The sequence below is a fragment of the Gorilla gorilla genome, chromosome 11 (assembly GCF_029281585.2).
Source record: "Gorilla gorilla gorilla isolate KB3781 chromosome 11, NHGRI_mGorGor1-v2.1_pri, whole genome shotgun sequence".
NCBI classification, from domain to species: Eukaryota; Metazoa; Chordata; class Mammalia; order Primates; family Hominidae; genus Gorilla; species Gorilla gorilla.
Genome location: NC_073235.2, coordinates 72,858,306 through 72,873,254, shown reverse-complemented (window position 1 = coordinate 72,873,254; position 14,949 = coordinate 72,858,306). Strand labels below are relative to the sequence as shown.

Sequence of the window (14,949 nt, the reverse complement as noted above, 5' to 3'; positions counted from 1 at the left end):
TTGAAAACATGTACTAATTATTATTCTTACATCCTTGTTAAAATTTGGAATCAACAATTTGCATAACTACACACATTACTCTGAATATCATTGACTAAACAAAATCATACATAAACTGTCCTACATACTGTAAATTCACTAGCCCAGAAGCATAACTTCTTGATTCTTCTCTGTCACTTTTATGCCCATCAACATCACAGCTTATGAGGATATCACCCACCAATATAATTCTATCTAGCTAGATCCTAGAAGCTGGTGTTGACTGAAAGTTTTATGGTAAGTACCAGCTTGAAGTCATGGAATCTTGATGTACACCCCACCCTTTGGTATGCATTTCACAAAAGTAGGTAAAAAGGAAGAAGCAAACTTATCAGCTCTGCATATTGAGTCTTGAGTTTATAATACAATATAAATGGCCAAATAAAACGGATTTCTCTCTTTCTAGCCTATTAAGTTAAATCTTACCTTTCAATCTCCATCACTGATAAATTTGAAAAGGGATATTTGAAGCATGCTATTAGTCATCTCCTGTCCTAGAACCAGTTTTGCTGCTAATTCATATAAAGGTCCAAAGTAGAATGAAGCTTAATTTTTATTTAATCAAATCAAATTTATAACCTAAGCAGTTTAAAATTATTAAACAGAATTATTTATCTGTGACTTTACATATTGGTGATGGCAAAGAAAAATCAAATTGGTTTGTAATACAGATTTTTACTAAAACTCAGAGCTGCTGCCTGCCTCTAGCTAGCCATTTTGTTAAATAAAACAGCAGGAGGATACATATTTCTGATCAAAATCCCCTTCACATAAAACCTAAGAATAATTTTGCTTGAAGTTAATCAAAAAACAAAATACTGGCTGGGTACAGTGGTTCATGCCTGTAATCCCAGCACTTTGGGAGGCCAAGGCGGGTGGATCACAAGGTCAAGAGATTAAGACCATCCTGGCCAACATGGTGAAACCCCGCCTCTACCAAAAATACAAAAATTAACTAGGCGTGGTGGTGCACGCCTGTAGCCCCAGCTACTCAGGAGGCTGAGGCAGGAGAATTTCTTGAACCCGGGAGGCGGAGGTTGCAGTGAGCTGAGATCAAGCCACTGCATTCCAACCTGGCAACAAAGCAAGACTGCGTCTCAAAAAAAAAAAAATTGTACCATATTTTCATGAAATAATTAAATTACCATATTAAATTCAGCTAGTTTGTCTCCTTCCTACATTTATATCTTATAATTGCATATTCTGCACATCATTTGACAAAGAAAATCAATAATTAAAAAATTACCTCAGATCTGGTTCTGGTCAAGATGGAGTAAGCCCTCTCCACTCCTCACTGAAGACAACTAAATACCCTTGTCAGAATGCATGGAGCAGCTATCTTAAGACTCTGAGAAGTAAATTGTAACAGGCAGACTGGGGAAGGAAGTCAGAACTCAAAATACCACTGAACCAATGGTGAGTTTTCCAGGGTTTTTTTTCCTTCAGTAACTCCTGACCTGGATTTAATGGCAGCCTGAGCTGCATACAGGAATGCCAAGCTTCACATTGGATGACGTTTTTATAGCCAACTAAAAATGGAAGCACGGACCAAACCTTACTTGCAATCTCACAAATAGATGCAGTCTAGTAGAAAGTTTTAATTTTCAGTGTGAATATACACAATGCAATATCACTAGGATCAACATTGGTATCTTCTGAGCCTGAAGCAGATTGTATGCTATGCCAATCTGTCTCACAGATATAACTTCCAAGAATCATGCAGATGTTGTCTGAAAATCTGAGCTTGATTCTTATAAAAAATCTTCCCCAATAATATTGTATTAACAAAAAATAACTTTTTAAAAATTTTAACTGCTATTAGTAGCAATGTGTGGCCCCTTTCCTTGCTTACAGGCAATCAAATTCTTTAGAAATATTTGCTCCTAAAAGTGAAGTAGGCAATCTAGAAGTGGATGTAGATGCAAGACTTCTCTACTCTGATAAAGACCACTTCGTTTTCTCAACCAGAAAAAAAATATATATGTGTAGCACTATTTCTGCCTTCCACAACTAGTGTTCTTTGGAAACTGCTGCCCGCTTAACTTTCCTCCTCTGGCTATGGGGTTTGGAGGGTCTATCGTAGAGAAAAAGCATTATTTATTTAAATTTTTATCTTCTTTAAAAACATTATCCTAGACTTTGCATAAGCTTATAAAAAGTGTTACGTTGTTTTATATTTCTCTATTTTTAGTTGAAATTAATAAAAATAAACTTGGTTTAATTTTTTTCAATTTTATTGAGTTAAGTGATTTGTGTCAGTAGTAACTATAGATCTTAATTTCCTTTAAATTCACATGCTCCATCTAGTGCCCTACTTGAGAATAGGACCTATTATCAATTTTTGCTGAAGAATTCCTCATTTAATGTGAAAATTACAGATCTCCAACTAAAAGCTACTTGGATTGAGTATTCCAAAGCTCAGAGGAATGGAGACATAGATAAATGAATGGATAAATAGCAAAAAACATTCTACTAAATCAAAAGTATGTGGTAAGGCACTGTAGTTTTAATGGCTCAGAAGACGTTTTCAAATTCCAGTAAAGTTTATATTGCTTTTCTTAGATTTCCTACTTGTTTTTATGAGTTTGTAAGTATGTTGGCTGCTAAGGCTGGCTTCTCAGACAAACAGAGTTTGCGAGTTGGAGCTTAGAGGGAAAGTCTTGGCTTGGACTGGTTCCTGGAGTTTGCTTTTTGTGTGGCAGTGGAGCGGGAGAGTGTGGAGAGCAGGACGGGCCTTAGGTTTCAGGGATCAGGTAAAGGGGAAACTGGTGCCTGAATCCATGGATCAAGTAGGGTGGGAATGAGAGCAAGCCTGTACCATCAAGTCCAAGGAAATGGGTGCAGCGTAAGAATAGAATCTGAAGAACGGGAAAGACAGAGCCAGAGGTAGAGGCTGGGAGTTCCCCTAAGACAACAGTGGGCATAGATGAGGTAGAGGATGGGGGTCTTTGTTCAAATCTTTGGCCCAGCCAATGAGTGGGAAAGGAGCTTTAGAGGGCACCAAACTGGTTCAAATACTAGAAGAATTATTCTCATGAAATAAACTCCTAAAGTGTTGCAGCTTTCACTCTAGTTTAATCTCTATATCTGCATTATGGTTAAAACCATTTCTGTGTCATTGTTCTCTAATATCTCATCACTGGGCCTGCTAGCTTCTTTGTTTGAGCTGCTAGTCCTATGAACTATATTGACAAACATATTTTGCCCAAAAGCGACTCATTAATCAATTAGCCTCTTTCTGTCTGCCAGTTATGCCTATGGAAGTGGAGTCTTCCATGTAGGTAGGTACAAACAGAGCTGCAAGAACTTCACGTAGGTGAGACAGGATACGCTCTTCCTTTCACTCCCCAACTATGATGAAGAACAAGTAATAGAAAAAGGTGCTCTAAATCATAACTCAAACATGAGAAGGAAACAAATTCTTCTAGCTTATCAATTCAGCCTAATGATAATAACAACAAGCAATATACTCCTAAGAAGTTAATCTCTGCACTGAGAAATGCCTGCTGGCTTCTTAGAGAGTCACCCTGTGTCAGCACCATTGTGAAGGTCACCTCTGCCTCTGCTCCTCCACACCCAGGATAAGAACCCTCTCCTCTGTCCAAGAGTGGAACTGCAAAAAGTGGAGAATGACTATCACTGTTACCAGATTCCAGATGGAAAAGGAAGTAAAATTTGTTGCGGATAGAGGCAAAAAAAAAAAAAAAAAAAAAAAGAGAGAGAGGGAATAAGGAAAAAGGTGCAGGCTCAAAAATGTCAGTCCTCAAGAATCTAGGACAAAAGCCTCCATGGCCATAGAGAGAACTCAGGGATCACTCCCTTATCACTACATTCAATGGATTCCATACAAGAAAGAAAACATTACTCAAAACTGAGAATAGACTACTGTTACTACACCAAGGTCAGTGATGTTGAATATTTCTTCTAAATCTTTATTTCCATTCAATATACCCTTTGATAACAGAGCCAATGAAAGAGGGACTTTTATTTTACCGTAACTATGTAATAATGGACCTCAAACGAGAAAAACAATAGCAGACCATTGAGGAATGACATTATTCTACTGAGAGTCAAATATGGACAGAGATAGCAGCTGGATACCTTTAACTACATGAGCTGTATCTTGACCCTGAACTTAAGGCTATGTCTTTCAAACAATACAATGCATAAATTTTAAAATAGGAGAATTGTTTGGGTGGAAATTATTATAGTATCTGCCCATTTTTCATCTAAGCACAGTTTTGGCCAGAATCCCAATAAATCAGCATCTTATCATTAATCATATTAAACAGTATTTGATATACCCAACTTCTCTAAGCGGCAAGAATCAGTAACACCAGCATAAAATTAATATTAACTAACTTACTCATTTGTAGATAGACAGATATAGGTATAGATAGATAGCAGATACTAATTATAGCAAGGTGTAGATTTATTTCTTCTGTTAGGAAGATAAAAGGATATTTAACCTCCTGTGTGTTAAGCTTCTTCAGCACTTTATGAAGTAACCTTTCTGGAGTTACTCATTTACATAAGAACCCAATAACCCATTAGTGTATATAATATGGGGTGCTCTGTGTGTGTGTGTGTGTGCATGCATGCACATATTTGAAGGTAGAAGAGAGAGAGAGTGAGCAAGGATTACTGGGGAAAACTAGCAGTTAAATAGTGAGAAATCTGTTTTTAAAGGTCATTGTTGCAGGTTGAAAAGAAATCAAAAGCTGAAGTCATTGTTTTAATCAGCCTCAGGCAAATTGCAAGGGCAACATTACAACCCATTAAACAGAGCAGAAAAAAAAAACCCAGCAACTTAATTCTTCTACCAAGTAATACTTAGAACAGACCCTTGGCATTTAGGGTTTAACATCTGTGGTTTCAGCTAGTACCAAGCCACCTGCAGGGGCATGGCATGCTGGATCTTGTAATTTTACTGAGGTTCACGGTTGAGTTCATGGTCGTGGCAGAGACAATCGAGTCCTTTCCCTGCCTCCACTCACATTTCAGAGAGTGGTTTCACTCTTCTCCCAATAACCCTTGTAAAATGATAAAAAGCACGTTTTCAATCTACTTCTCTGAACTTTAACAGTGAGATGACATACCAGATGATACTAATGAATTCAGGGATTTGCAAAACTGGTTTGGGGAAGAAGTCATCTTTTTGCAGATCAAGGAAATAGGTGCTGATATAAAGGAAATGACCAAATAGTTTAAAAACACCTCCAACAGATGAAGTAACAATGTACCTTCAGCCCATTGTTCACATAGTTTTAGGGCTTCTTTAGCCCTTTAGGGCTTACTCCTTTAAAAGAGTAAGACTTGGATTAATAACTGCTCTATTGTACCTGAATCAAATACATGCATTGGCACAATTATAATTTACTGGAAAAACTTAAATTCCAATGGTGTCATACATACACTATAATCAGCATCAGGTAATGGTATCTATCAAATCTCAAATAGTACAATATCACTTCTCCACAGGTGCCTCTGCTGTCCTGTATCTATATCTGTAGTGTGTGTGTGTGTCTGTGTGTGTGTGTATGTATGCATAGATAGATAGATAGATAGATAGATAGATAGATAGATAGATAGATAGATAGATAGTGAAATAGGGATGAATCACATCCTGGCTTTCCAAAAAGCACTCAGAAAAGCCTGAATGGTTAGACCCAGGAGAGGTGAGACAGGGGACTAACAAACTCAAGCCCTCCACGCACAGTACAGCTTCTGCTCTATGTGAACAAGCCCTCCATGATTCTTAGCCTTGCTTTTGAATACTCTTGAATATGTGCCATAACTGAGATGGATCTTATCTAAGAGTTCCTCAACCTGTCAACACTTAAAAAACATTTCTTTCTATTCCACTGAAGTTGCCCACAAGCTGAGCTATCCTTAGTTCCTAATTATCTATCAAAAGTTCCTAGGATCTCAGTTCTACAATCCCTTTTTTCATCATCCCTTCACTGAATCTGCTCTTCATCTTTGTTGTAATAGCCAGTCCCGGGACTAGATCAGCCTCAAAGTCAATAAGCCAGTCTGGTGCCACTTTCTTCCCTACCCACAAAGATCCCAAGGCCACTCTTCTACTAACCTCGATTCCCTTGCTTCCTTGCCCACTCATCATGTCCACTGAAGTCAGTCTCTAGCCTGAAGAAGACCATAATGTCTGCTTTCTCTACTCCTAACTCCTTGCTGCTAAGAGTTAATTGAGATGACAGATGAGAAAGGCGGCAGTGGTGATGGTGCATTTTCTGAGAGTTTCTAGTGCCAAGTGTTGTCCTGAATGCTCTACATGCATTATCTTAGACACTGATTAACTTCACTACAATAGGATGCTATTCAGTTGCATTCTACCTGGGTTTTCTATGCTATTAAGCAATCACGATGTCGATCTTTAATTGACCCTTTATCATATTCCTCATAGTGAATATCTCAAAGATTTAACGCTTCCCTGGAGTCCACAATCCACTCCCAACTCTGAAATCTTGCTAAGTTGTTTTTTTTTTTTTTAAAGGCCATTCGACATGAATTTCATCACAATGCCTCCTCTCCTAAGTTTTCTGAGTACTTTTATCTAACCTTTCTGTGTCTTTCCCAACTTAGAGTTTCTCTCTTTCTAAAGTCAACCTTCCTTTTAGGCCCCTGACCCACTCCCTCTTGCTTCCTCCATTGCTTCCTCTCTCTTCTGTCTTTGTTGTCTCCCTCTCTCTATATATCCTTCCTCTTTACCTGTCCAAGTGTTCCCCCATCCTTTAAGAACTTGCATTCTTCCCTGCATCCTGCTCAAACTACCAACTTCTCTCTCCCCTGGGAAAAGTACTAAAGTGGACTGAACATTCCTTACCTTTGCAGGAATGGTAAGAAAGTTTTCCCTGTAGATTATAGGTTTCATTACTCTGTATCAGCTCTCACATCCAAAAAGAGTTGCTACAGCTGGAGGGCCCAGGACTGCCTAGACCATTGAAGAACTCTCTTTTGGGCAGAAAGCTGGAAGCTTTGTGTAATATCTGGAAGTACTTGGCATTGCATTTGATAGACTATGAAGACGTGTCTTGCAATTTCTACATGATTGCATTGTGAACCAGGCCAGGGAGGCAGCCCAGTTTGGGTAGGCCCCAACACACTTCTCTGTTTCCCTAATCTCCCTCAATCAATCCATCACTAAGTCCTGACAATATCATTATTTTAATATCTTCTGCCATTTGTAATTACTATGATCTGCTCACTAGTTCCCTGGCTGCAGCCTTGCCCTGCTTCATTCTCCATACTGCAATCAGAACAACTTTCTGGAACTCTTCAATGGCTCCCTAGCACCTAAGAAACAAATTCAAGCTCCTTAGGCCCATTATGACGTGGCTCCTGTCTACCTTGTCTCTCCCTCCCACCTACCCCATGCCAAGCTCCAGTCATGTCAACTAATTGTTCACCAGATTCCCCAAGCTCTCTCTAGCCCTTGTGCCTTGCCCTTTGCTCATTGCTCTTTCTTTCCCCTCTACCCCGAATAACCCCCTTTCCTTGACTATCTTTGATTTGTTCTTCAGGGCAGTTCAAGGATCATCTACCCAGCAGCTCCAGGACATCTTCCCCTACCATCCCAACCCCAGACTGACTTAGGTGTCTTTACCAGGTGCTCTGGGAGGTATCCCAGGCATTCCTTTATCTAGGTACTTTTCATTTTGAGCTGTTCTCACCTGATTCTTGTCTCTATCACACACCAGACTATTAGCTCTTTATCAGGAACTGCATCTGATTTGCCTTTGTAGTCCGTCTGTTCAGCATAGGGCCTGACACATACACAAGTATAAATGCCTCTTGAATGAATAAATTAGATATTGAATAAGAGATAAAATGGGATATTTTAAACATTCAGTACCTCAGTAGTGTTTATTTTCATGATCTTGTACAGTAAGTAAAAAGATGAATTTGCACAGATTATGGGCAAGAGGTAGTGTTAAAAAGAAATGAAAGACTCAGAATTAAATAGACCTTGTACACTACTTCTACTACTAACATTTATGGAGGTTGCACTATTCTAAACATTTTACATGTATTGACTCACTTAACCCTCAAAATAACCCCCATTTTATAGAAGAAACTTTGGAAGAGAAATATTAAAAACTTATCCAGTTAGTGGCTGGCCTGAGATCCAAACCTGGCAGAGCAATAGATTTTTTTCTTTGTTTTTTTTTTTTTTTTTTGAGACAGGGTCTCACTCTGTTGCCCAGGCTGGAGTGCAGTGGTGCAATCACAGTTTGCTGCAGCCTCAAACTCCTGGGCTCAAGTGATCCTGCCATGTCAGCCTCCAGGGACTACAGGCATGTGCCACCATGCACGGCTAATTTTTCTTTTATTTTTTATTATTTATTTAATTTTTTTAGTAGAGATGAGGTCTTGCTATAGTGACCAGCCTGGTCTCAAACTCCTGGGCTCAAGTGATCCTCCTATCTCAGCCTCCCAGTGTGCTGGGATTACACGTGTGAGCCACCACACCCTGCCAAGCCAGTGGTTTTAATCACCACATTGCACTGCTTGCCGGGTGGCCATAACTGTGCAGAAAAATGATGAGGTAATTAGGCCTCAATCATCTATATACTCACCTCAATTTTTCTGTTTTTTTTTTCTGCTTTAACTTGAAAAACCACAGCTTTAAATATATTGATTTATCAGCATGGAATGATATTTGAGAGTTTTTCCTGGTGGGCTGAAAAACATCTATGTAGCCAGCTCCTTGCCAGTTGCTAAGAGGAAGTAATAGTACAAGAGAGGTGGCAGGTTAAGTGTCAATTACGTGCACTGTGTTTCCTTTGGAATTAATTTTCCCACATCCTAAGGAAGTGTCCGTTTAAAGTGTTGATACCTATTTGTGAGGTTGTATTTTTTTTTAATGATAGTTCAAAGAAACACAAACCACTGAGTGAAACAAGATTACAAAGACCCTGTGAGAAGCCTTTGCCACCACATGAGGCTTCTGACATCAAAGGAGTTAACAAAGATAAAGAGAAATTAGAGAAAGGGGATGAGAGAGGCTGGTGTTACAATTTTCTATGGTAAAAGAAGAAAGGTTTTGGGATTTTTTTTTTTTTTTCTAGACAGTGTCTTGCTCTGTCGCCCAGGCTGGAGTGCAGTGGCGCGATCTCAGCTCACTGCAACCTCCGCCTCCCAGGTTTAAGCAATTCTCCTGCCTCAGCCTCCCGAGCAGCTGGGATTACAGGCGCCTGCCACTATGCCCAGCTAATTTTCTGTATTTTTAGTAGAGACAGGGTGTCACCATGTTGGCCAGGCTGTTCTCAAACTTCTGACCTTGTGATTCGTCCACCTCGGCCTCCCAAAGTGCTGGGATTACAGGCATGAGCCACCGCACCTGGCCTGTTCTTTTTCTTTTTGAAAAAAAGAGAGAAAGAGAGAGAGCATAGATCTGGACAGGCAAAGTCAGGCAAATATGAAAATCCAGATAGCTTGGCAAATGAAGTCTTAGAAATCATTCCATGGCAAATCCTAGAACAGGGAGACAAGGAGGAGATGCTGGATTTGACTCATACCCTTTAGATGTTGGGTTTGTTTTTTGCTTGGTTTGTATTTTCTTTTACTTCGTCTTCATTTTTGGTGGTGGTGGTGCTGTATGTGTGTGTGTGTGTGTGTGTAGGTGGGTGGTAGGGGTGGTGGCTGGTGTATAGGAACCAAAACAAGGAAGAAAAGAGATTTCAGCTCCCTGGGGCTTAAATGCAAGTTCCTACTGCTTCAAAAAGACCCCAAGTCACAAGAATTTTTCTGCATTTCTCTACTCTGTAGGGAGGCCATAGAAGCAGAAAAGGCAGTGGAAAAAGGAAACAAGTAGGAAAAAAAATCCACTCTGAGCTATCCAAAAGGGAACCTGGTGGAGAAAAATCAGCAAAATATAGTCACCTTGATACTACGCCTCCAGCTCCAAGAGTTTTGATGCCAATGTTTGGCTTTTTGATTAGTAAACAGTTTTCTGCAGAATACATGAATATTTCCAGAACTTGTAACTTATGATATTTTATTTTCTTCACCTCCAGTACTTCCAATGTTCTTTTAATAATAATGGACTGGAGCTTATCTACATCCTGGATGGTTTCATAAAACCAAATAATTGCTGAGCATAGGAAGCAGGTTTATTTGCATTTAATTTTTTTTAAAGAGAAATTCTGCCACCCTCTGGACAGAAATCGAAGATCTATTTCTCAGAGATTTACCAGGGAATACTGTTTAAAGCACTTGCCCCTGAAAATAAACATTTGTATAAAAATCTACCTTCTAAAAAAAAAGAGGATGAGGTAGGGTAGGAATCACAGTTGCTTTAGATAGCATAAGCAATACCTGAAAAATGTTACTTAAAAATACTAAATCGACTCTAAAGAGTTTGAAACTAAAGAGAAAATGGTCTCAGAGCACATTAGAGAAACAGCCTTCAGTGTTTAGCTCATAATCTTTCCAAAATCACTTTACAGCCTGCATTACTGCTCTTCAGTCTGCAATGGCCAAGTAAAGGTGTTTCACACAATGTCAGCCATGGTTGCTTTCATACGGTTACCTTTATTGGTAAAAAAAAAAAAAAAAAAAAAAAAAAAAAAAAATCCAAATTTCTGTTAAATGTAAATATATATATTTGTTGATTTTTTAACTAAAGCTAACTGAACACCAGGGCAGAGTAAGATTTCAGCCACTTGAGAGAAATTGGCCATAAGAGCACAAATGGGCAGTTTGTTTCTGAAGTTCTCCTGCTCTCATCCACTGGGCATGGAGTACTTAATGTCATGTAAATAAAACTCTTAAAAATGCAGGAATGTAATAACTACCAGTAATAATGCTGGGCAAATCAAAACACATGACATGACATTTTTATAAACAACCACAGGGAGAAAGAAGAAAGAGAGTACAGTACCTGGTTTTAGCAACAGGATTTTGATGCTTCTGGTCTTGGAGAACCTTGGCCAGCTGTTTTTGCAGAAACAGAACTTTTCCATGTACTCCTTTAATAAATGGGTGGTCAAGGAGATGTGTGACGGAAGGTCGCCTTTCAAAATCCTTAATAAGACACCTGTTTGCAAAAACCAACAAGCAATCCAAAGTACAATCTTAGACACCCTGTTCCCCTATGAATATGGGAGAGGGAGAGAAGGTAAAAGCTCATTTATAAAACCTGATCATTGGTTAATGATACACAGCTCTCTCTTTATTAATATGTACCAGAAAATAGAAAAATAGTAATTCTCTATTAGTTGAATTAATTAAAACATCAGAAATCTGTCTTGGTTTGTTTTAAGCAAAGTTGAAAACACAATTTGTACCATCAACTTGAAGTACTCAAAACACTAAAAATATAGACTGCTCAATTTTCTATCCGCATTTTCATTACAGAAAAATATTTTCAGTGGAGTCAAGTTGATTTGTATATATACTTTCTTTTAGAAATATGTAGAATTAAATACTCAATTTATTCCTAACTCAATTAAATCCTAACATATGAAATGCCCCTTGTTTACCGGTAGGGAAAAGGCATCTAGGTGTTAAAAGGAAAAAAACTAATCATAAAGAAACCTTCACAGAAACGCTGGCGCTTGATTTCTAATGTCTTCTGAAGAACCAGAAAAACCACAGAACAGGAAGTGACTACAATATAATTCAGATGAATTGGAATAGAATTATACAAACAGGGAACAAAAAGTCCATTCGAAATGGTAAAAATTGGGTTGCATTTAAACTCTTCTGTGGTTAATTGGTTAAAATCATACCGGCATAACTACTTTCTGTTTTAGATTCAAAATCCTTTTCAAAGCAAACAATGATTTAGTACATTTTGCTGCACCTTCTGTGTTATTCAAGATGATTTTGATACAGGGAAATTTCTAGTGAAATTGAATCTGATGAATATCCCTCCAACTGCCATCACATTTCTATTCTGCGTAGCTGCCCTTGGCGAGAGGAAGAAATTTTAACATCTACCCTTTTAAGCCATTTGTCTTTAGCCCACATTGGAGGCTTAGGATAAGTGGATGCCATTCTGCCCAATCCATGAAATAAACGTCTTTAGTTTTCTCAACAGTGGAATGCCAGCAACATCTAACATACAACATATTTTTAATGAAATTCACTGACAAATGGTAAAAAACTTCAGCCTCACCTTGAACATCTTTTCAAAACGTTTAAGCAGAGTTCTTGAAACAATCCTCAAAAGTTAAATTTACAAAAAAGCTTTAGTTTCTGCAGTTTTCAGTTCAAAACACTTTCATATCCCTTACCTTCTAGTCCTGAAAAGATATTCGGTAAATTTCCCAGTTAGTCCATTTTATAATTGATTCAGGGGATTCCCTATCTATTGGAACTGGAGCTTTCAGCCAGAAAAGCCAACAGAACCTAAATTGTCTCCATTCAGCTGCTTGCAGGACTATAAATACCACCTCTGCCTTGCCATGGGAAGAAATACATCATTTGACTTTTATAGGTTCAGGGCTTTTTGTATAATCTATTATTTTTCTGTGAAAAATAAAAAATCAGTGCATATGCTTTAAGAAGACTGTGTTCATGTCTTTACATCAGCAATCTTCCCTTGCTTCCTTGTATATTCATCTCTATATGTAACTATCAAAGTTAATATGCTTAGATATTATGCAAAAATGCTAATAACCATGTTTCCTGAAAAAAGAGGGAACCCAAGAGGTAGTTATACTGTCAGTAACATAGGTGTATGGCCCAGTCCTCCTAGCATTAGGAATAGTGTATAAAAACTCCTAAGATAAACATAGCCCCTATGTCCTCTGAGAGTTCCTACTGAAGACGCACCGGGTAGTTTTGCACACCCCCAGGAACCTCAGAGGGAACGGGTAGGATAGGAGTCCAGGAACTGCTGGATCTGAAGCTAAGCCTGCTTACTGATTTTTTAATAAGTCACATTATGTCTGTTTCTCAACACCAAATAGGCATATCAGTATTGAAGTATTTCCCAAACATGGGGAGAGGAATTTCTTGTTTCCTCACATAATATTCATCCCACCCATCCGTCACCCTCCCCACATTTTTGTTTTGGCTTTCTTCCTGTGTTAATTGTTGAAGCGTCATCTGACTACCAGGAAATGCTCATTGAAAAGAAAGAATGAACAAAAGGACCAGGGGTCCCTCAATAGCCTGTTGACTAGTGGCAACACTTCAAATTAGTAAACACAGGGGCAGAGACTGAAGGTGGAAGGAGGCAATTCACAAAAAATTCATAGCATGTGAAGGGGAAAGTGAGCTGGAGCTGCCTCTACCTTCCTCCTTAAGATAGGTACCTCAGGGCAGTGTTCCAGGTGAGGCCTGAAAACAAGGTCCTTTGGGTACTTCAGTAAGTAAAGCTCCTTGAACAGGGATTGAGAAAGACTAGGAAACCCATACTCCATCCAGCCTTATGAAAAGATGCCTCCACTGGAGTCTAGGGACCGCAATTAAAGGTGGTATAGCTTGTTTCACAATGTTAGCATCCACTGGAGAAGCAAGGCTTCCAACAAGGTCGCAAGATCATTTGATATGTTAGAGAGGGTCCCTCTCTAGATTATGGAGGAATAAAAGAAATGAATGAATAATGAAGTCAGAGAATTAGACAAAGAAGAAACTAACGAGTAAATCTGTTATTTCTTGAAGATCCAAAAAATGAAGATAGTAGGCATTCTACTTTCTGGAAGCAATGATCAAGAGGATCTGTTGGCCAGGCGTGGTGGCTCATGCCCATAATCCCAACACTTTGGGAGCCCAGATAGGAGGATTGCTTGAGCCCAGGAGTTCAAGACAAGCCTGAGCAACATAGTGAGACCTCATCTCTACTAAAAATAATTTAAAAATTAGCGGAGCACACCTGTAGTCCCAGCTACTCGGGAGGCTGAGGCAGGAGGATCACTTGAGTCCAGGAGTTTGAGATTGCAGTGAGCTATGATCCCACCACTACACTCCAGTCTGGCAACAGAGTGAGACCCTGTCTCAAAAAAACAAAAACAAAAAACAAACAAAAAAAAGTGCTTTGTTAGTTCTCCAAGTAAGAAAGAAAGACTGAAGTGGGTTGAATGTCTGCGTGATAAACCCCTGTTAACTTCAGTAGGGATGGCACCAAGTTCAAGAGGCTGAAGGAGAGACCCAGAGCCAACAAATGAGATACAGGGTTTTATTAGGAGAAACTTACATACAGGGATGATGCAGTAGCCATGTGCTGGACAGAAGAACCACCACTGCATGCAAAAAGCATGCAGTTTATATAGCATTTTCACTTCACTCCCTCCTCCTAACAACCTCCACCTGGCAACCTTCATTTAACCCAAAACAAAGAGCCTCACTCCCCTGTATGCTGATGTTCCACAGGAAGGGCCCAGAGCTCAGATATTCCTCACAGACAAGGAATTTATCTCTGGGTTGGGCATGCTCTGAACTCCAAACACATATTCAGGTGCAACTGCCATACAGGGTCATCCTCAGGGTATGCTCAAGTTAAATTATTGCTGTCGGGTGTGTCTACCATATACCATCATACCACAGGATCAGCACAACTGAACCTGAGTGTAAAGAGGAAGAAGGCTAAGCAGAGTTGTGACTCTCCAACTGCATTGGAGGATTTTTAGGGAAAGGGCATGAGGAACTTGAAGGTATAGCTTTATTCTAAAATACTCCTCTATATATTTTTTTCTCATGGGGAGCAAAGAGCCAGTCTGAAATGGAACTATTATTTTACAGATAAACAGAGGAAAGTTATGCCTTAAGAGCAGATAGAAAGTCCTGCGTTACTAGATATGAGGGCATAGCATCATATCGTTTACTCAGCAAACATTTATTACACAGCACTAGGACTAGCCACAATATATAAATTAATTAAAAACTATGACCCTTTTCCTCAAGGATCTACAATCTAATTGGAAAGACAGAAGGACAAGA

The 14,949-nt window shown here is 39.1% G+C and overlaps 1 protein-coding gene across 1 annotated transcript in view; it reads right to left on the bottom strand.

The window, feature by feature from the left end:
- MYO3B (myosin IIIB) overlaps positions 1 to 14,949 on the bottom strand; it is a 446,006-nt gene that overhangs the window by 278,083 nt on the left and 152,974 nt on the right. Inside the window, exon 7 of the mRNA XM_055379151.2 lies at positions 10,943 to 11,098. Coding sequence (XP_055235126.1) covers positions 10,943 to 11,098 — 156 coding nt within the window. The remainder of the gene's footprint in view (positions 1 to 10,942; positions 11,099 to 14,949) is intronic.